We start from the raw sequence: 21,922 nt of genomic DNA on the forward strand, positions 1-21,922 counted from the left end.
ACCGCCGCGGCCAGTGATTGGCTGAGCAGCCTGACAGCTGAGACAAGCCGCTGTGAAGCTGGAGTGCACGGACCCGGGGAGAAGCTCAGAGGAAGAGGAGCCCTGCAGCCTGGATCGGTATGTATACAGTTTAAACAAGGGCTGCAAGGACATCAGTAACAATGTCCCTGCAGCCCTTGTTAAACGATTATCGGGCTGTGTAATAGGCCCAGTAAATGAGCGCCGATCTAGCAGATCGGCGCTCGTTTACAGGTATTATCGAGCCCCTATCGGCCCGCGTAATACCCCCCTAAGTCTCTCTATCTATACTCACCTCCTAGAACACGTGGAACTGGCCAGCCGACTGGAGAAGAAGGAGCGGGAATGTGAGACCAAGACGCAGGAGAAAGAGGACATGATGAAGACCCTAAACAAGATGAAGGACAAGCTGCAAAAGGAGTCGGCGGAGCTGCGTCTGGCCAGGGACCAGATGACGGAGCTGATGGCTCAGCTGAACGAGCACTCGGTGAGGAAGTTTCCACAGGACTCATCTACACATTCTTATTGTCCTTGGTTTTCAGCGTGTATTATAGATTTTTTTTTACCTCCAGAGCTGCATTCCTAATTCAACTCTAATAAACCATTCACTTATAAAGCCGCATTTAAAGGCGTAGTTCACAAAAAAATTTCTTTCAAATCAAGTGGTCTCACTTCTTCTGACTAGGTTCTCACTAGTAATTATCAGCTGCTGTATGTCTTGCAGGAAGTGATGTATTCTCTACAGTCTGACACGGTGCTCTGTGCTGCCACCTCTCCTGCTCTCCACAATTGAAAGAATACACCACTTCCTGCAGAACATACAGCAGCTGATAAGTACTGGAAGATTTGAGAGGTTTAAATAGAAGTAAATTAGAAATCTCTGGCACTTTCTACTACCAGTTGTTTTGAAAGAAAAAAATTTAGGTGAAAAAACCCTTAAAGGTGAAACTGGCTCAGTCGCCCCTAACAACCAATCAGATTCCACCTTTCATTGCTCACAGACTCTTTGGAAAATGAAAGGTGGAATCTGATTGGTTGCTAGGGGCAACTGAGCCAGTTTCACTTTACACCATGTTTTATAAATCTCCCCCACAGTATATGATTTAAAAAAAAATTGATTTTACCATTTCCGTTGTTTTTTTTTTTTTCAGACTGGGGGTCCTCTGTCGTTCCCCCTGCCCCCACCCCCACCTCCAGGCGGACCTATGCCCCCTCCACCACCTCTACCTGAAAACTTGCCGCCCCCACCACCTCCTCTGCAGTCGTTCTCCTGCTTTCCCCCGGCTCCTCCTCCTCCCCCTCCACCTGGAGGACCCCCGCCACCCCCTGGAGCGCCCCCATTGTTCGGTATGGGTATGCCGCCACCACCTCTCCAATCTTTTTCCTATGGAAGCAACTTGAGGAAGAAGTCTATCCCCCAGCCATCACACCCACTGAAGTCTTTTAACTGGTCCAAGCTGAATGAGGTAGGTGAGATGTTATCATGGGCCCCTAGTGTCCGTATCTGCTTACTGGGCAGGAGATTTCACAGCTAACAGCGCGGGGGTGGTGCCGAGGATGAAGGTAACAGACATAGGGTACTATTACACGGAAGGATAATCGGCCGAATCGGCCCGATTCGGCTGATTATTGCTCCATGTAATAAATACAACGATCAGCCGATGACAACGATCATCGGCTGATCGCTGCTATAGGTTTGGACCTATTTTCGTTGGGCACCGACCGCGCACCGATACGTGTAATAGTGGTGCGAGGCCGGCGACTGACGATATACATTACCTATCCACGTTCCAGGGCTGCTGCTGCGGTCTTCTTCTTCCCGGGTCCTGCACGCTCTAGCTTCAGAGTGGCCTGTCAGCTGACAGGCCGCCCAGCCAATCACAGGCCACGGTGGTCCCGGCCTGTGTTTGGCTGAGCGGCCTGTCAGCTGACAGGCCACTCTGAAGTTAGAGCGCGCGGGACCCGTGGAGAAGAAGACCGCAGCAGCAGCCCTGTAACGTGGATAGGTATTGTATATAGTTAAGCAAGGGCTGCAAGGACATCGGTAACGATGTCCCTGCAGCCATTGTTTAACGATTATCAGGCCGTGTGATAGGTCCAGTAAACGAGCTACAATCTAGCAGATCGCTGATCGTTTACAGGTATTATCGGGCCCCCATCGTAATACCGCCCATACCCTCATCCTCAGTGCCCTGTGCCCACTAGGGGGCTATCACCATTGCAGATTTGTCTAACCTGCTGATAGTTCCCCTTCAAATCTCAGATTCTTTTTTCTAAATATGACTGAATTAAATTCCGCCTTAAAATTAAGTCAGAATTAAGGCAAATATTGGGAAGAGCTGAGCCACTGTGTGCACACCCTTAAAGGGGCATTATCCAGTCCAGGTGGTAGGGTATGTTTTGGGTGAATGGAGTGTAGGTAACACAGTAGAGGAAAAATTCATCTCGGGCCACTGAACTCCTACTGATGACATCATTCCCTGTGTTATGATGACATCACTTCCTGTAGAAAGACCATTTGGTAACTTGAGGCAGGAAGAAACATGTTACAAAGGTTTTCTATATATAAAGTTATAGTATGTGTTACAATTTTCTACCAGTTTCAATATCCCTGCTTGCTTCTTGAGCAATTCTTAGAGGGGTGCTCCCAGTCTGGACTGTCCCTTTAAGCAGCCTTACTCCAGGGTCACTGCTGTTGAGGGACAGTGTCCTGGATTCCTCCTGATAACACTGACTGTCTCTGGTTTCCACAACTGTCTCTCCCACCCTGGCCTGATGTCTCCTTTCTGGCCCCATGTGAAGGATTCGATGGGAGCGCCCCCCGGGGACTGGAGGAATGCAGCAGGAATGTCTCTTGCTTTATGACAAGGAGTTTTATTAGAGATAGCATTTCTGAAGGATTACGGTCATCACTTCTGGAAGCGCAGAGATGCCGGGCGCCGCTTAGTCCTGTCAGTGGTCAGAACTATAGTGGCCATATGGGTAATCACATCCTAGGGACATACTCAATTGTTATGCAGAATTAGAAAAACACAGCTGCTTTCTTTCAAAAACAGCGCCACCCCTGTCCTCAGTTTGTGTGAGGTATTACAACCCAGCTCCATTCACTTCAGTGTAATCGAGCTATAATACTACGCAAAACCTCTGGACAAGTGATGCTTGAATATGCTGCTTTTCTATTCCTGAAGAGGATTAAAAGGGCAACTCCACCTGCCTCAAGGTGTAAATGCTCTTCTATAGTAGAAAAAAAAAAAAAAAAAAAAAATATATATATATATATATATATATATATATATATATATATATATATATATATATATATATATAAAATTTATTTTATATTTTTTATTTTTTAAGATTTGGAATTATTTACATACTGTCACAGGTCACTCAGTGACATGAGGGAAATGTATCAATGTACTAAGGGCACTATGACCATGGGATGACTACAGATATGGCTGCCACCCAGCTCTCCAACACCCCTGAATGGTATATTAGATATACAGCACAGATCACTACCAGACGCAGATAACACTGAAATAGCAGAATACCGTAATAAAACTCCTAGAAGAAATAAGAAAAGGCTGAAGATTAATCCCGAGATATTCCAGCTCTTTAACCCAAAGAAAGCAAATTGTAACTTCACATCTCCAAAGTCAACAAGAGTGTAAGATGGGGGGGGGATCCTCAACACATGCATACACTCCAACTACTGCAAGAGATTTGGCTTCTTCAAAAATTCTGACACCTCCTGATCCTACAGTGTGAGACTGCATCAACTGTACAGAACCTCAACACCTCATATTATATACATAGGAGCAGTATTGTAGTAGTTTTATTCTTGTACATAGGAGCAGTATTATAGTAGTTATATTCCTGTATATAGGAGCAGTATTATAGTAGTTATATTCCTGTATATAGGAGCAGTATTATAGTAGTTATATTCTTGTATATAGGAGCAGTATTATAGTAGTTATATTCTTGTATATAGGAGCAGTATTATAGTAGTTATATTCCTGTTTATAGGAGCAGTATTATAGTAGTTATATTCTTGTACATAGGAGGCAGTATTATAGTAGTTATATTCTTGTACATAGGAGGCAGTATTATAGTAGTTATATTCTTGTATATAGAAGGCGGTGTTATAGTAGTTATATTCTTGTATATAGAAGGCAGTATTATAGTAGTTATATAACGGGTGAGAGGAGTTCCCCCTCCCAGCTCCTGCCTCTGGTGTATGGAACTATAAACCTTACTATCTGCAGACCGGTGAGTGCGGATTCCTTTCTCTCCATTTGTTTATTATAGTAGTTATATTCTTGTATATAGAAGGCAGTATTATAGTAGTTATATTCTTGTATATAGAAGGCAGTATTTTAGTGGTTATAATATAGTACTTGTAATATTGGTATTCATTTACCTTTTATGTTCTTTTATTTCTTATTTAGGATAAAATCAATGAAACAATCTGGAATGATATTGATGACCTTCGAGCCTTTAAAATGTTAGATTTAGAAGAATTTGAAAGCATGTTCTCAGCCTATCAGAGACACCAGGTAGGTCACCAGAGTCATAAAGAGGTGGACATATCTTGGTATATTAAAGTGTGACTCATTTAGTTGATTATACTTACATATGGTATTATCAGTTACACTTCACAAGTTACATCATGCTCCACTCACATCCCAGGCTGCATTCACAGTTATCCTGGTTTCTGCTTAGGCTACATAATCTACCATGCTTTATCTGGCTCCTGCTTGTTCAGTGTCTGCTGTACTACATTGTGTGAGATTTAATGTTGGCACCAGGCCCTATACAGTACTATTGTGCAGAGAATAAGGAATAGGGATGTATGTATCTATCGGATGTCAAATGCCAAAGGGCTTTCTGGATAATTGTGAAAGCAGCTCTGGATGTGACTGGAGTTTACCACCCAATGATTGTAAAGTGAAGTATTTACAAAGTTACTCCTCATTAAATGTAGCTTCAACCAGTAAAATTGTGTTCAGATCGGAAGCTGTCATTGGCCATGGGTAGAGAGACCTGGGCCATTCTCTATTGAGGGGCATGTTGCTTCTTTATGATGTCTTAAGAAACCCAGATGTTTCCTGCTTGAGCCTTAGACACCTAATCTGAGTATTAGAGACGCTCCACTGAAATGTGACCATTTTCTGCTAAAAGCTCAGACTCGCACGAGATTTCGGACAGATTTTCTCTATTTCTCGTCCTCCGTTGGGACGTGAATGTCATTGTTTTGTGGAGATTTTGTCTCTTTCCTTCTGTCTCCTCCTCTGTTTCTTATAATATTCTGGGCTTTATGTGTGGCTTAAGGCGACGTGTCAAATAACAAACAGGAAGGTCCTGTAAAGCTCTGTTTGCCCTGTTAGAGATACTCTGATGGTTTACTGAAGTGATCTTCTTCTTTGTCTTTGGCTGTCCAGGCATGATGGGAATTCAGGACCACAAGTTCCTCATCCTTGGCTTGAAGGAGCTTGAAGGAGTTGTCCAATCTTAGAAAAACATGGCCGCTTTCTTCCGGAAACAGCGCCTTCTCTTTCTTCAGGTTGGGTGTCGGTTTCGCAGCTTGGTTCCATTGAAGTGAATGGAGCTGAACTGTAATACCACACATGACCTAAAGATAGGAGTGGTGCTGTTTCTTAAAGAAAGTACTTTAGCTTAGCATTTTCTAATTCTGGATAACGCCTTTAAAGGAGTCCTTTTGGTCTGACTGATACAGTCCTAGTCCTAGTCCCCCACTAAACATAACGGGGGAGATTTATCAAATATATTGTAAAGTGAAACTGGCCCAGTTGCCCCTAGCAACCAATCAGATTCCACCTTTTATTCCTCACAGACTCTTTGGAAAATGAAAGGTGGAATCTGATTGGTTGCCAGGGGCAACTGAGCCAGTCTTACTTTACACCATGTTTGATAAATCTCCCCCAACATTTTTATCAGTATTGCTCAGTGTGTTCCTTTAATATTGCTCTTTATATTAGCATTTTTATCTCTTCCTTTCTCATAATCAGAACAGTGATAATATATATATATATATATATATATATATATATATATATATATATATATATATATATATATATATTCTGAATGTAAAGCCGGTTCTGTAGTTTGCAGAGTCATAAGATGCTTTTTCTATGAACCCAACATATCACTGTATTGTATAGCCAGCTACAGTGAGATGTTGGGTGCGGTGTGCCGGGCTGTGGGGGCTGCCGTATATATTGCTGGTGCCTGTATTCTAACCTATGGCGTCTCCTTCTTTCTTACCTGCGCTCGCTGTCTAGGACCTGCTCACTAACCCCTCTTTGAGACAGGTGAGTGCCGCTCTCGATTCGCTTTTCTGCACAACCTTCTCTCACCATCTGTGTTTTCAGGTCATGGGTCGTGACCAACATGGCCGCCTTCTCAGCTATTCCTTGGTCTCTGGTGTTGGGGGTCTAACAATTTGCCTTTGAAAGCCAATATAGTGTATTAATTGTCACTCAGCTTTCCCGGGAACAGACAGTACTAGCAGCATTTCTAATCCCTTTTCAGATCAATGATATTCATTGCTTAGTGGAACTTAGACTTAATACGACTGGGCCTGGCACTCGGCTACATCTACTGGAATAAAGCACAACAAGCACAATGGCCGAAGCAAACAATGGCCATTGTTCAATATACTTTGGCCGTTGTTTGCATTGACTTAAGTGCAAATGATTTCATTTTGAAAAGAACGGCTGTTGTGTAAATTGAAAAAGGACGTTCTTTTCGTAAAAAAGTATGTTGTGTAAACATAGCCGTGCATTGTGAAGGATAGATGGGGACATTGTGATATGGAAAGATACAGAAAACATACATATATGATACTTAAAGGGGAGCTCCATCACCATCATTTTAAAATTTATAAAAACCCATAGTATAGAATGACTCTGCTTTACAAATATCTCATCATACCTCGTATTGCCTGCACACCCCATCATGCCTCGTATCACACATACCCCATCATGCCTCGTATCGCATGCACACCCCATCATGCCTCGTATCGCATGCACACCCCATCATGCCTCGTATCAGACATACCCCATCATGCCTCGTATCGCAGGCACACCCCATCATGCCTCGTATCACACATACCCCATCATGCCTCGTATCACACATACCTCATCATGCCTCGTATCACACATACCCCATCATGCCTCGTATCACACATACCCCGTCAGGCTTTGTATCGCGTGCACACCCCATCATGCCTCGTATTGCATGCACACCCCATCATGCCTTGTATCACACACACCCCGTCATGCCTCGTATCGCGTGCACACCCCATCATGCCTCATCGTATAATGATGGTAGTATAGTATGTGGAATATAATGTAGAAACCATTCAGAGGCTCTTTTAAAAATGGAGGCTGAGCTCTGATTGGTTGCTATGGGCGACTGCTTGACAAGTCCTTGTTTCTACTGACAGAAAGAAGTAGATTCCATGGAGGATCTCTACCTGTCCACCCGCAAGGTGAAGGAGCTGTCCGTGATCGATGGCCGCCGGGCGCAGAACTGTGTCATCCTGCTGTCCAAGTAAGTGCCTGCCCTGGAGACATACAACATCTACAATACAGTGGTATCACTGGCAACAGGTGCAGTCCTATGTAACACCACAGATAACACAGTGATGTCTCTGAGTACAGTATATGTTACCTGCAGTCCTGTGTAACACCACAGATAAGAGTGATATCTCTCTGTTTAGATAATGTAAATGTTACCTGCAGTCCTATGTAACACCACAGATAACACAGTGATAACTCGTAGTAGATGTCATCTGCCATCCTATGTAAGGGTTCTATTACACAGAGCGATTTTTAACGATTAACGACTAACGATAATGATTGCAAACGAGATTTTTTTTTATAGTAAAAATCGTTCACCATATTACACAGAGCGATAATCGTTATTGTGTTTGTTACTATGATCGTTTATTCCTTCTGATCCCAGCAAAACAATAAACAATGTGCAAATACACTGAACGGAACTTCTGCGAACGAATTTGGAACGATTAACGATAATTTTAGGTTCCGATCTAAATCAACATTCAACAACATACGAACGATTTTTCGATTCTTGCCTGCAATTACGCATAACTATTAATACGATCCCGTGTAATAGGGCCCTAACACTCTCACGACAAGCTGGGCTCAGCTACATCTGCACATGCCTCTCCGTGCCTGTAGTATGATGGGGGCCTCTGAATAATCCTCCCCTCAGCCGCCATCTTTCCTGCTGTTATTGCAGATGCTTCTAATTATTGGATAAATCTATAAATCTTGGAATTAATTCCTTGTTATTTACCCTGAACTGAGACATGTGGGAATCTGTATTCTGCCTTCAAAGGATTTCTGTATAGAAGATGGAAGCTCCGGGGGCAGCAGCATTATCATCTGTTCACCCAGTCCTGTTATTTCATTTACTTCCAAGCAACCATCCATTGATCTGATCTCTGGTACAAAAGCCTAATCGTACCAATCCTATCAGGGATATATAGGGAATATTTGTCCATTACGTTAAGTATTAAGTATAAAGCAGCCAAAGAGAGGAGCTCCTGATCGAACAACCTGCAGTTCCTAATCCCTCCTGCAGTGGTGCTGTAGAGAAAGTAAACACATTAGAGGAGATTTATCACAATTGCCCCCCGTGTATGCTACGGAAAAGTGGAAGATTCGATCCTTCCACACCAGTCGCCTAATGGGTGGGCAGGGGGCTTGGCATGGCGTAGATGTGTTCCCCAATGCCTGCACAGGGACGGCCAGCTTTACAGCCAGCGTACATCTCTTAGTCAATCCGGCCAGGGAAAAGGGGTACACCAGTCTTAATAAATGTCCCCCTTAGCCTTCGTTCACGTATCTGTAGTGGGGCCAATAATTGTGGACCCGCAATTGTGGACTGCACTACGGATGTGCATCCATAGTCAATAACCGTAGGCAATAACATTGATTCGCCGAATCCAAACAGGTTATGTGTCCTGGGGTTTCTGTTCTGCTGAATGATATAAAGGAGCCACAAGACCATATCTCTGCTCCAACCAGCTTGTAGTCTTCCAGCAATGGCTGCAGGGGGTTGGTTCTCTGATTTTTCTCTCCTGACATGCCTTCATTTCCATGAAAACTGATACATAGGAGAAGAGAACCCTTTACCAACCAGAAGAGAAGACAACCCTTTATCAAACAGTGGAAACCAATTCTGATACTGTCAGGAATACTGAAGCCTTTTCTGCTGATACAGCTTGGTCTTCAGAGGAGCATTGACCATCCATCTGCTCTGGAGCCCTATACACAGTAGGGATCACTGATCTGTTGTGTTAGGGTCCTACTACTTGGGCCGATGGAGGCCCCATTACAACTGTAAACCTATTACATTGCCCGATAATCATTTAAGAAGGGCTGCATGGACATTGTTACCGATGTCCTTGCAGCCCTTGCTTAAACTCTTTACATTACCTATCCATGCTGCAGGGCTCCTCTTGCGGTCCGCTTCTCCCCGGGTGCCGCACGCTGCAGCTCCAGAGCCGGTAAGCCAATCACTGGCTGCAGCGTTCCTGGAAAGTGATTGGCTGAGCGGCCTGTCAGCTCAGACATGTCGCCCTGAAGATGGAGCGCGTGGGACCTGGGGAGAAGCAGAGCGCAAGAGGAGCCCTGCAGCCTGGATAGGTAATGTATACAGTTTGGAAATCGACAGCCGCCGGCTACGCATCGCTATTACACGTAGCGATGCACGGTCGGCGCCCGACAATTATAGGTCCAAACCTATATCAACGATCAGCCAGTGATTGTTGTCATCGGCTGATCATTGTGTTAATTGCGATAATTGGCCGGATAGGGACGGTTATCCTTCCGTGTAATAGGGCCCTATCTGGCCTTACCTTGCATCTGCTCTAGACGCGGTATGAGGCGACATTTTTTATTTTCAGGACTCGGCTGTCATTGAAAACATTAAATAACAATGTGAGGAATGTGGGGGAAATAGCGAAAAATCCTCCAAACACTCTTTAGATTTCATCCCATCCGGCGTGGCCCCGCGCTCCAGCAGGGGAAATGTTTGTAATACCTGAGCTGAGGGGCCCCGTTGCCGGTGCAGACCCTCCAGCGAGTCCCGCTCACACCCCAGCTGCTTGCCATTGGGGCACGCTGGGATCTGACACACTTCAGCGTCAGGAATATGTGTAGCAGAAGGCCCCTCGCAGTTTACATTGGCTTGGCCCGGGGAACGTGACACGGACCTGATACTGGATCTTCTCTCTGCTTAGAACGTTCGCTGTGGAATCTGAAACGAGTCAAAAATGTGTTTAATCAGAGAGAAATTGTGTATATTATTATATGTGATCAGCGTGTATATTATATGTAATCCAGGGGGCAGCACATTCCTGCCAAAGTATGTGAGAGGGGCGAACACCGCCAACGGGAGCTGTCACGAGAATGTCCGAAAAAGAACTATTATCAAATATCTGGACATTTTATATAATATAATGCTGGTATAAGCTGGGGATCTCCTGTATATAATTATAGATGTACAGCTGGTATAAGCTGGGGATCTCCTGTATATGATTATATATGTACAGCTGGTATAACCTGGATATCTCTTGTATATAGTGATGTGGAGCATGCTGGTATAACCTGGGTATTTCCTGTATATAATTATAGATGTACAACTGGTATAACCTGGGTTTCTCCTGTATATAGTGATATGGAGCATGCTGGTATAACCTGGGGATCTCCTGTATATAATGCTATATGTACAGCTGGTATAACCTGGGTATATCCTGTATATAATTATATATGTACAGCTGGTATAACCTGGGTATATACTATATATAGTGATTATAGAGCTTGTTATAATCTGGGGATCTCCTACATGTACAGCTGGTATAACCTAGGTACTTTCTACATATAATCATATATATATATATATATATATATATATATATATATATATATATATATATGTATATATGTGTGTGTGTGTATGTATGTATATATATATATATATATATATATATATATATATATATATGTATGTATGTATGTATGTATGTATATCTGGTATAGCTATTGTGGCTCTCTTCCTCTGTGGGATCAAAGGGATACTAATTGGCTTGAAGGAACGGCACCTTCTCAACGTGGTGTGAAAGCTTTTTTTCATATTTCCCTTCCCTGTATAATATCTTTATGATATCCGTATTTTTTTCTAGATTGAAATTATCCAATGAGGAGATTAAGAAAGCCATTATGGAAATGGATGAACAAGAAGATCTCCCGAAGGACATGCTGGAGCAGGTAGGCGGAGAAGACATTAAGGGTTTCTTAGTTCTATAGAATATTTTATTTCTTACTTTGGATTGTGTATATACTTCCATGGTATGAGAGACATTTTGTATATTATACTAAGTGTTGTACAGGCGATAGACTCCTGCAACCTCTGGCAGAGCTTTATCTCAATAATACATTATTTCAGATTGGACCCTGAAAAGTCCTGTAGATCTCAAAGCTTAGACCTGGTCTCCTGCAGGAGGTCAGTGCATTGAGGGGGTTTATTGGTTGGAGTTGTCGTTTTTCATAGACCCTCTCTAGATGCATTCCACCTTATCCTGAAGGAGGAGGAACCTCTCTAGTACCATGCCCCCTTATCCTTAAAATGGAGGACCCTCTCTAGGAACATGCTTCTTTATTCTAAAGAAGTTGGACCCTCTCTAGCAGCATATAGTGTTATCCAGGAAAAAGACCATCTCTAGAAGCATGCCACATTATCATGAAAAGGGAGGACCCCCTCCAGCAGCATGCCACCTAATCCTGAAAGATGAGCAGCATCTCGAGCAGCATGGCATATTATTATGGAAAGGAAGACTATCTCTAGAAGCATGCCACCTTCTCTTGAAAAAGTTGGACCATCTTTTATCAGCATGTCACGTTTTCCTGAAAAATGAAGACGGTCTCTAGAAGCATCAAATAGGTACCACCAAAACCACCATATTAAGTGGTCCTATAAGTCAATGTAATGACAAAGGAGAAACCAAGGGCAAGTAACCATCCACATACAGCTGTTTCAGGGTGTTGCCCCTCATCGGTGTGGAGCAGGAGTCTGGCTAGGTGGGAGCAATGCCTAGTAGAGCCATAAGGGATAACTTATCTCAGGGAGACCAGCCAAACGCTAACACTGCCGGCTGCTAGTGAAAGCACTCAATGCAGTGAAGTCCCAGGTGCATTGCCCCCGGGAAACATGAATATGCAAAAGAAAAGCCCGTGGAGCCTCATCAAAGTCTCGAAACACGGGACTAGTCAGATATCCCTCCGGGAAGGACCCAGCCAAGGGGTGGCTCCTGTAAGAAAACCACCAAAACCACCATATTAAGTGGCCCTATAAGTCAATGTAATGACAAGCGAAAAAAACAAAAACCAGCATCAAATAGGTAGAAAGGTCCAACAGCACCAATAGTTCCTTGTATCATCTGTTGCTTTTTAAAAGTTAGGACTGTCCCTTTAAGCATGCCACCGCATGCCACCCTGTTCCTGAATAGGAAGGCCCATTTCTAGAAGCATGCATCCCTATCCTGAACACTTTTTTCCCCCCTTCTCTCTCTAGGTTATTTTGCTCCTGGAAGGAGTGGACTGTTTCTCAGAGCATGCCCCTTTGTTTCCAGAAATGTCAGCTTTTCCCCAGGACCTTGTTTCATTGCTCCTGTGCTGCAGTCACTGTTAATCCCTACATCAGGACCCTCTATTTAGATTGATTAGAATGCAGTTTTTGAGGGACTTGAGCTGAACATTGCTGGTTTTGTCCTCTAGTCCTCCCCCTTCAATGTGAATTCCAGCTCTGATGAGGCGAGTCTGGCAGAGTTATGTCGGTGCCTGGGGTGGATAGGATATATATATATAAAGTGAGTGGCAGGGCTATAGAGGGTCATTCATTCCATGGGGCTGTGGTTATAGAAGTGTCATCCATGAGATCATCTCCGTCTGGTTTCGGTATAACCGGCCCATTATCTACCAGGCTGCAGACTGCCATCGTTTTGGGGGCTCGGGGGTCATGGGGGATGGGCATGGAGTAAGGGGAATCAGAATTACATGAATTTGTGCTGTCATTGAGAGATCTAGTTACACCGCCCCGGGCTCGGCCAGATACATGGCATCTATGTCTGTGGTAAGGATATGTCTGACCCCCTTGTCCTATGACCCTCCTTTATCGAACAATTTCTCCTTTTTCCTTTAGGATTGTACTTTAGGTGCATTTTATTCTCCAGTCTGTGTCTAGCTGTGTACAGTAAGAGAGTGCAGACCCTTATAGAAGGCAAGAGAATGGGGCTTAGTGCCCGGGGATCCAGGGTATTCTCAGAGTCCATCTGATTCCAGTGATGACAGTGTTATACACAGTGCTATGGTATATGTCGGCTCTGTCTCTTTTATCTCATCAGCTGTTGAAGTTCATCCCGGAGAAGAGCGACATCGACCTTCTGGAAGAGCACAAGCACGAGATCGACCGTATGGCGCGGGCCGACCGCTTCTTGTATGAGATGAGCAGGTAAAGCTGGTGGAGCCAATGCCCATCTTTATCCTATGACCTCGTTGATGTAGTGATCAGTGGATACCAGTGCAGTCTTCCTTTCTTTATAAGGCTGGGTTCACACTATGTTTTTGTCATCCGTTTTTCTAAAAAACAGATGAAAACACTGATGCATCTTTGTGCATCCGTTTTGATCAGTTTTTCCATTGACTTCCATTATAAAAAAAAAGGTCCAAACGTATCTGTTTTTTTAATGTACACAAAAAAAGTCAAGTAGTTTTTTGTGTGTGTTAAAAAAAAGGATGCGTTTTGATCTGTTTTTCCATTGACTTCCATTATTAAAACAAACAAACAAAAAAAAACAGATGAAATAGAATGCACACAATTGCATATTTTTTTTTTTTTTTTGTTGCAAAAATGGATGAAAAAACCGTAGTGTGACGCCCTATCCGGCCGATTATCTTTCCGTGTTATAAACAATGACCATCGGCTGATCGTTGATATAGGTTTGGACCTATAATTGTCGGGCACCCACTGTGTATCGCTACGTGTAATAGCGGAGCACGGCTGACAATATGCAAAGTGCATACATTACCTATCCCTGGTCCAGGGCTCCTCCTGCGCTCTGCTTCTCCCCGCAAGAGGACCACAAGAGGAGCCCTGGACCCTGGACAGGTAATGTATGTAGTTTAATCAAGGGCTGCAAGGACATCGGTAACTATGTCCCTGCAGCCCTTGTTAAACGATTATCGGCCCTGTACTAGGCCCAGTAAACGAGCGTCGATCTAGCAGATCGGCGCTCGTTTACAGTTATTATCGGGTCCCCATCGGCCCATGTAATAGTACCCTAAGTATTCTACCCCCATAGTAAGTTTTGAAACCCTCTCATCCCAAGGATTGACCACTACCAGCAGCGGCTGCAAGCTTTGTTCTTCAAGAAGAAGTTTCCAGAACGATTAGCGGAGGCGAAGCCAAAGGTTGAAGGTCAGACCATATAAATAACTCCCATGTTATACAAACATATATAGCACAGTATACAGTTTCTGTATGAATAGTGCAGCGGACTGTGTTATACCCTCCAGAAGATGTAGCCATACTGACATATATTCCCCACTGTCTTGGCATGTGTCAGAGGATTGATGAATGTCTCAGTGTGAACTTACCCTTATACTGACATTAATCTGGCGTCTGTCCTGTCTTGCAGCCCTGCTCCTGGCATGCAGAGAACTGACCCGAAGCAAAAGATTAAAGCAGCTTCTTGAAGTCGTCTTGGCCTTTGGAAACTACATGAATAAGGGCCAGAGAGGAAACGCTTTTGGATTCAAAGTTGCGAGTCTGAATAAGATAATTGACACGAAATCCAGTATAGACAGGTATAGACCATAACTTTTAAAGCAAATTGGTTTCTCCATATGAGAGGTGTGAGTGTTTTTTAAGCTGTGTTTCTTAGTTTACGTAAATAGAGACTTAACTAATTATATGTATAAATTGTCTGGGCATGTGATGGCATTACCAGGCTTCATCATGTGATCAGTATTACCAGGCTTCATCATGTGATCAGTATTACCAGGCTTCATCATGTGATCAGTATTACCAGGCTTCATCATGTGATCAGTATTACCAGGCTTCATCATGTGATCAGTATTACCAGGCTTCATCATGTGATCAGTATTACCGGGCTTCATCATGTGATCAGTATTACCGGGCTTCATCATGTGATCAGTATTACCGGGCTTCATCATGTGATCAGTATTACCAGGCTTCATCATGTGATCAGTATTACCGGGCTTCATCATGTGATCACTATTACCGGGCTTCATCATGTGATCAGTATTACCAGGCTTCATCATGTGATCAGTATTACCAGGCTTCATCATGTGATCAGTATTACCGGGCTTCATCATGTGATCAGTATTACCGGGCTTCATCATGTGATCAGTATTACCAGACTTCATCATGTGATCAGTATTACCGGGCTTCATCATGTGATCAGTATTACCGGACTTCATCATGTGATCAGTATTACCAGGCTTCATGTGATCAGTATTACCGGGCTTCATCATGTGAATAACATTATAGTCTGTTTACATGAAGCGATAATTCGCCCAATCGATCGTTTAACTATTTTGAAGCAACAATTTGGTTTTTAGAACAATGAGCATTTAGACGAATAAATTGTTAGAATAATCGTTAGAAAAATCGTTATTGCAATCGTTTTTAAGATCGCTTAAGCCCATCAAAAACATAGGGTGAATCTTTAAAGGACTGTTTACACAAAGCGATCTGCCAATTTTTAGTGAACAACCAATGACGATTTGAGAACATGTTAAAAGATCACAATGAATGATTTCTTGCTCGTCGCTTGATCGTTCGCTGTGTTTACACGAGCCGATTATTGCTGAAATGTGATTGTTTCGAAAATTCTAACGATAATCTTTCCGTGTAAACGTACCATTACTGGGCTTTATTGCATGATTAGTATTACCAGGCTTTATCATGTGATCAGTATTACCGGGCTTTATCATGTGATCAGCATTGCCATGCTTTATCATGTGATCAGCATTACCAGGCTTCATCATGTGATCAGCATTACCAGGCTTCATCATGTGATGATCAGCATTACCAGGCTTCATCATGTGATGATCAGCATTACCAGGCTTCATCATGTGATGATCAGCATTACCAGGCTTCATCATGTGATGATCAGCATTACCAGGCTTCATCATGTGATGATCAGCATTACCAGGCTTCATCATGTGATGATCAGCATTACCAGGCTTCATCATGTGATGATCAGCATTACCAGGCTTCATCATGTGATGATCAGCATTATCAGGCTTTACCAGACAGTTAATTTCGACAAAATTGCAAAGTCCACATAATCATCTAGGCTCTAACTATGTAAACAAAGAAATGCAAAAAAACTCGTAATGGCTCTTATTACACAGAGCGACTTTTGATCCTCCCTAAAAATTGCTCATCCAAAGGTTAATGAATGTGTAAGAAGAAAAAAAGTTATACATACCTGTCCACGCTCCTCGGTAGCTGCAGGAAGCGGGCAAAAGCTAGAAGAACATTGGGCAGTGTGGACAGGTATGTATTACGTTCACACATTTAAGGCAAGGTCTACACGGATATCGCACATACATATATACACAGCCCTCGCTGCACGATTATGTAGCCATGTAATAGGGTCTGAAGGGAGCACTGATCTAGCCGATCGACACTCGCTTATCCATGCTACATTATGTGCGCAGTCAGCTCTGCTACATCATCCGCTAATTTGGAATTCATACAGAAGTAATGCGATTCAAAATCAGTGAAAAAAACAGTCCTGTGTTTACTGTGCAATAGTGCAGCAGTGACAGCAGTGAACAAGAAAGTAAGTTACGGTAAGGGGGTTGGACCAGAGAGAAGCACTGCATGATGAGAAATGGACTTTCCTGGCCGGCGCCATCTTGGATATAGATCGGCTTTTAGAAAAACTTGTAGCTCAGGAACGGCAGAGGCTAGAAAGACAGGAGATTGCTCAAAATTCTCAGGGGGACTTGGTGAGTAAGACCAGCTGGGTTTGGAAGCATTTCTTCTTTTTTTTTATTTTTAGCTCTTAGGTTTATGACCCCAATAATGTGTGAACACATCCTTATTGTGTCTCTGACATGAATATTACACAATAAACAGTAAACTTACTGCATACAGGTCATGAAGGTTGCTTAGATCATGATCATGAACCCAGCTTCTTTTCTTCTTCCAGGAACATTACCCTCTTGCACTACTTGATTATGATATTTGAGAAAACGTACCCCGACATCCTCAGCATCCAGGGGGAGCTCGAGCATCTCTCCGAGGCGGCTAAAGTCAAGTAAGTTAATTGTCAGAGGTGCACGGGGGCCAGGCATGAACATTCATAGAGGTACGGACAAGGAGGGGATTATCTAGGTGTCCTACAGCGACCATTGTCCATTACAGCAGCGGCCCAGTCATGGTATAGTCAGTATAGCGCCCTATTGTAGAAGTCACAATTATAGCATATTTCTCTTTCTCTCTCTCTCTCTTTTTCTTTCTCTTTCTCGCTCTCTCACTCTCTCTCTCTTGCGCTCTTTTTTTTTTTTTCTCTCGCTCTCACTCTCTTGCGCTCTTTTTTCTCTTGCTCTCTTGCTCTCTCTTTTCTCTCTCTCTAGCTCTTTCTCTCTAGCTCTCTTTCTCTCTAGCTCTCTTTCTCTTTAGCTCTCTCTTTCTCTCTAGCTCTCTCTTTCTCGCTCTCTCTTCTTTCTTTCTCCTCTCCTCTCTTCTCCTCTTTCTCACATAATAAATATATATTGTTCATGTCTTATAGAGAATATACAGTTTAGCCGATGTATGGCGTCAGATGATGTCAGTGGAGATAGGGGTCGGTATGATGGATTGTTCTGGATGGGATAAGCTGGTACCAGAGAAATCTCCCTGCAGTCTTCCCCTCCCCATAGAGAACATATGAGGGTTCGGCCGTACCAGACGTGTATGTGTACGGGGAGGGCGAGCGTTCTCATTTACTAACAGTAAGCAAACCCCGTAACTAATGATTGGATTTGTTTTACAGCTTGGTGGAATTGGAAAAGGAAGTGCACAATATTAAGAACGGGCTGAGAGCGGTGGAGGCCGTGAGTAGTTCTTGACCTTTCTTATCCTGCAGTTTTAGGGTTTAGGGGTCACGCAGTAAACCACACTGTGTTCTTAATGTCATGTGTACACTGATTAATGAGAGTGGTTATAACATACCGGACTAATCCACAATGTTACCAGATACTCTGCTTCCTGTCCCCAATATCCCATCACTGCCTCATGAATCAGGAGGCTCTGGATAGGCAGAACAATAGAACATTCCCACAGAAGTAAATGCTGCAGTATACAAAGTGAATAGAAAGAAGGGAAATGTTGTGATTGTGTCCCGTAACATCTGCGGGGGCTCCCCGACTCCAAGGCTTTCCCGTCAGGCTTGTGGATTTGCGCCACTTGTGGCCGCATAAATTATAATGGGGATCTGTGGAATATTACGGTACATGAGCCAAGACTGTGACTGAGAAACCATTCAGCTGCCTTGATAGGAGCCCAGAAAACAAATATGGCAGCCGCACGGACGCTCCACGGAGGCCTCTGTGAAGCTTCTCCAGGAGCGAGGAGTCGTCTTGTGGTGGACTGGGCTGGAACCAGACAACAATATCATCAGCGCAGCCACCACGACCGGAAACCCGACCCCGACTTATTACCGGAGAATTCACAGAGAATGGGAAATGCAAGAAGGAAGGGGGGTACACAGCTGAGGTGCCCCTTCTCTGTCTGCCTTATGGATCTTACTGGCAGCAATGCTAGGTGACATACTCAGCTCTGCTATAACCACACTAGTCCACTCCTCCATGGATGAGCTGTTGTATAAATCTGTTTATTCTCAGGCCACAAAGGATCTAATATGTGAAGACACAACCCTTAGAGGAGGGGGCACGGATCCCCTAGTTCTGCGGTGTCAGCGAGGGTCCTGTGAATCCCACAGAGACTAAAGCATCAAACATTTCTTTATTGAATTATATTTAGAGAAAGGAGTCACTCCTCTAATTCCTCTGCAGACTCTGTGTCCCACACTGACTTCTCTGTCTTCTCCAGATGCCTCTGTCCCCTCCAGACTTCTCTATTCCCGTAGACCCTCTAGCCTCTCTCAATTCTACTCTGCCCCCCCTACTCCTATCTAGATTCTTCTTATCCCTTCCAGATCCCTCTAGACTCATCCGTCTACCTCCAGACTTCTGTCCCTTCCAGATCCCTCTAGACTCCTTTGTTCCCTCAAGACCATCCTGTCCTCCTCCAGACTCCTCTGCCCCCTCAGAGGAATAAGATGTCTGTCTCCTCCAAACTCCTCTATATACTCCAGACTCCTCTATCCTCTCCAGAGCCCTCTGTTCAGTCCAGACTCTTCTGATTCATCCAGACTCCTCTACCACCCTCCAGACTCCTTTAGTAGAAGCCTATCTCTCAAGGCAACTGGGGATTAGGCTGTGGAAATCCAGGATCTGCTATATACATTAAATAGAATTGTGACTTTTCTAGACTCAGCAGGTTCAGTCAATTTTTATTGAATATGTTTAGGCTTCTGTACAAAGTAGGAAGAGCGGGGTGAACCAGCAGCACAGAGTATTTCAGGAGAGGTGTGTGCTGATCCTGTGAAAGTTCAGACTGACACACGGGGAGGGCGCCAGGTGTGTGTGTGACCATTAGGGGGCGCTGCATGGTCGCTACTGTTGACAGATCTTATAATCACCTGCTCCCTTTGGTATCAGTTTCCACTCAGTGTGACAGAATGGTGAATCTCATCTTATTCTCCTTCCTTATTTGTAGAACTGGAGCTGGAATAAAAAAATATAAGAGGAGCTGTGATTGGTTGCTGTGGGCAGTTTCCACCCTTTCATAAATTTCCCTCCCTATGTGCCAACGTCACTTGTACAATGTCCTGTGTGTGTAACATCCAGAGCAGCATTCACACTTCTGCTGCTTTTCATTCAGCTCTGCTGTTATTATATCTCCCTTGTGTTTTTTTTTTTCCTGACAATACAGCGTTTTGGTGAATTGTGGGAAATGTAGTGTTCACCCTACTCACTGTACTGATGTGTACACAAATCTCCCAGCATGCAATGCTGTGGCTATGCTGTCAGGGACGTGTCTCGGGCCTCAGTGCTCATGTTCATATCTCTGTATTTCATTTTCAGGAACTGGACTACCAGAGGCGACATTACAGGGACCCAGAGGACCGCTTTGTGCCAGTGATGAGCGACTTCATCACGGTGGCCAGCTTCAGCTTCTCAGAGCTTGAGGATCTTCTGAGCGAGGCCCGCGATAAGGTAGGAGCCACTGTCCCCTAACTTTCCATAAATCCTTTGGTGATCCTGACTTACATCTTGTCTCGTATGTCAATCACCTCCAGAGCTGCAATCACAATTCTGCTGTTACTTAATGTTTTATACTCCAATTACCTCCAGAGCTGCTATCACAATTCTGCTAGGAAACTGCATTGCACTGACCAGGTGATGCTGTATAAGTGTGTACAGTATATACTTTATTCTGTTTCCATAGACAGCCCATGGTGTTCTGGATGCAGCTCTGGCTGGGATTGAAGTACTATGCATTTAATCATGTACTCAGCGTTTTATGCATATTTATTATGTGTAATGCAGCTATAAATGGATCTGTGCTTCAGCATATAGTACATTCATCTCCTGGTGACTCAGTCAGTGCAGCTTCTACACGGGACATAGCTACTTTTATTCTATAAATGGAACAATATGGAACTGACATTTTAGTATGAGGTTGTTTTTTTTTGTGGTCATTTAGGGTGCGTTCACACGTACAGGATCTGCAGCAGATTTGATGGCGCAGATTTGATTTGCTTTTGAATCTGCAACTTTAAATCTGCGCCATCAACTCTTCTGCAGATGCTGTATGTGTGAACGCATCCTTAAGATGACAGAAAAGTGAGGAAGTAACATCTGATGTAGCAGCTAGAAAATAGAATCATGTAGGAGGTGAATTCAGATTGTGCTACTTACCCAAGACAACCATAGAACGGCACTTGGTGTAGAGCAGGGTAGGGAACTTTGGCTCTTCAGCTGTTGCAAAATTACAACTCCCATTATGACTGGACAGCCAAAGCTTAAGCATGATGGGAGTTGTAGTTTTTCAACAGCTAGAGAGCCAAGGTTCCCTACTCCTGGCCTAGACTCATGGCCTTAAAGGGCAAGTGCTGTATCTAGTCTGCTTTGCTGTAGTGTATCACCTGCTGTTCAGGGCTTCCGGCAAGGAGTATTCTTCACTAACCTCTTATTGCAACTCTTTTCTTTTCACTTGTAGTACTACTAATGACCAGGCATAAGTATAGGCATCATATTTTCCCCATAGAGGCTAATGCAACAGTGCCACCGTTATGATTCTTTTAATTTTTTTAGCTCATAAACAGTGTTATACTTAGTGCATGGTCTGAGGGGATGGCTTATGGTTTTAAAGAGCTCCATACAAGCTATTCCTATATCATGCTCCGCCCCTTTACTTCTCAGCTCAGGTTGCTTACTATAATCGGCCCCGCCCCCGCAGTAATTAGAGGCCCCGCCTTCTTTCTGGACCGACTCTAGGCCCCGCTTATGGTCGAATGATTGATACTTGGCGTTGTGGAGAGGACAGTCCAGTAGCCGGGATAGGTAGAAGTGCGAGATGTGGGGAAGATTATGGACGGGAAGGTGATCTCCACAGGGTGGCAGCAGTAGCGCCGCGTTTCTCCGCAGAAATCTGGATTTATTGCTTGAATACCTTTATCAATGGACACAGTGCAACCGCGAAAGAC

The 21,922-nt window shown here is 43.8% G+C and overlaps 1 protein-coding gene across 5 annotated transcripts in view; it reads left to right on the forward strand.

Moving 5' to 3' along the window:
• Positions 1-21,922, forward strand: part of DAAM2 (dishevelled associated activator of morphogenesis 2) — a 168,747-nt gene that overhangs the window by 138,886 nt on the left and 7,939 nt on the right. For 4 of the 5 annotated variants that reach the window (XM_069954830.1, XM_069954831.1, XM_069954833.1 and 1 more), the window contains exons 13-24: positions 321-505; positions 1,170-1,484; positions 4,467-4,574; positions 6,324-6,353; positions 7,490-7,596; positions 11,258-11,342; positions 13,475-13,581; positions 14,459-14,547; positions 14,768-14,936; positions 17,318-17,425; positions 18,143-18,203; positions 20,298-20,429. In XM_069954830.1, coding sequence (XP_069810931.1) covers positions 321-505; positions 1,170-1,484; positions 4,467-4,574; positions 6,324-6,353; positions 7,490-7,596; positions 11,258-11,342; positions 13,475-13,581; positions 14,459-14,547; positions 14,768-14,936; positions 17,318-17,425; positions 18,143-18,203; positions 20,298-20,429 — 1,496 coding nt within the window. The remainder of the gene's footprint in view (positions 1-320; positions 506-1,169; positions 1,485-4,466; positions 4,575-6,323; positions 6,354-7,489; positions 7,597-11,257; positions 11,343-13,474; positions 13,582-14,458; positions 14,548-14,767; positions 14,937-17,317; positions 17,426-18,142; positions 18,204-20,297; positions 20,430-21,922) is intronic. The other variant, XM_069954834.1, reaches the window with a different exon arrangement.

The sequence above is a fragment of the Dendropsophus ebraccatus genome, chromosome 15 (genome assembly GCF_027789765.1).
Source record: "Dendropsophus ebraccatus isolate aDenEbr1 chromosome 15, aDenEbr1.pat, whole genome shotgun sequence".
In the NCBI taxonomy this organism is placed as follows: domain Eukaryota; kingdom Metazoa; phylum Chordata; class Amphibia; order Anura; family Hylidae; genus Dendropsophus; species Dendropsophus ebraccatus.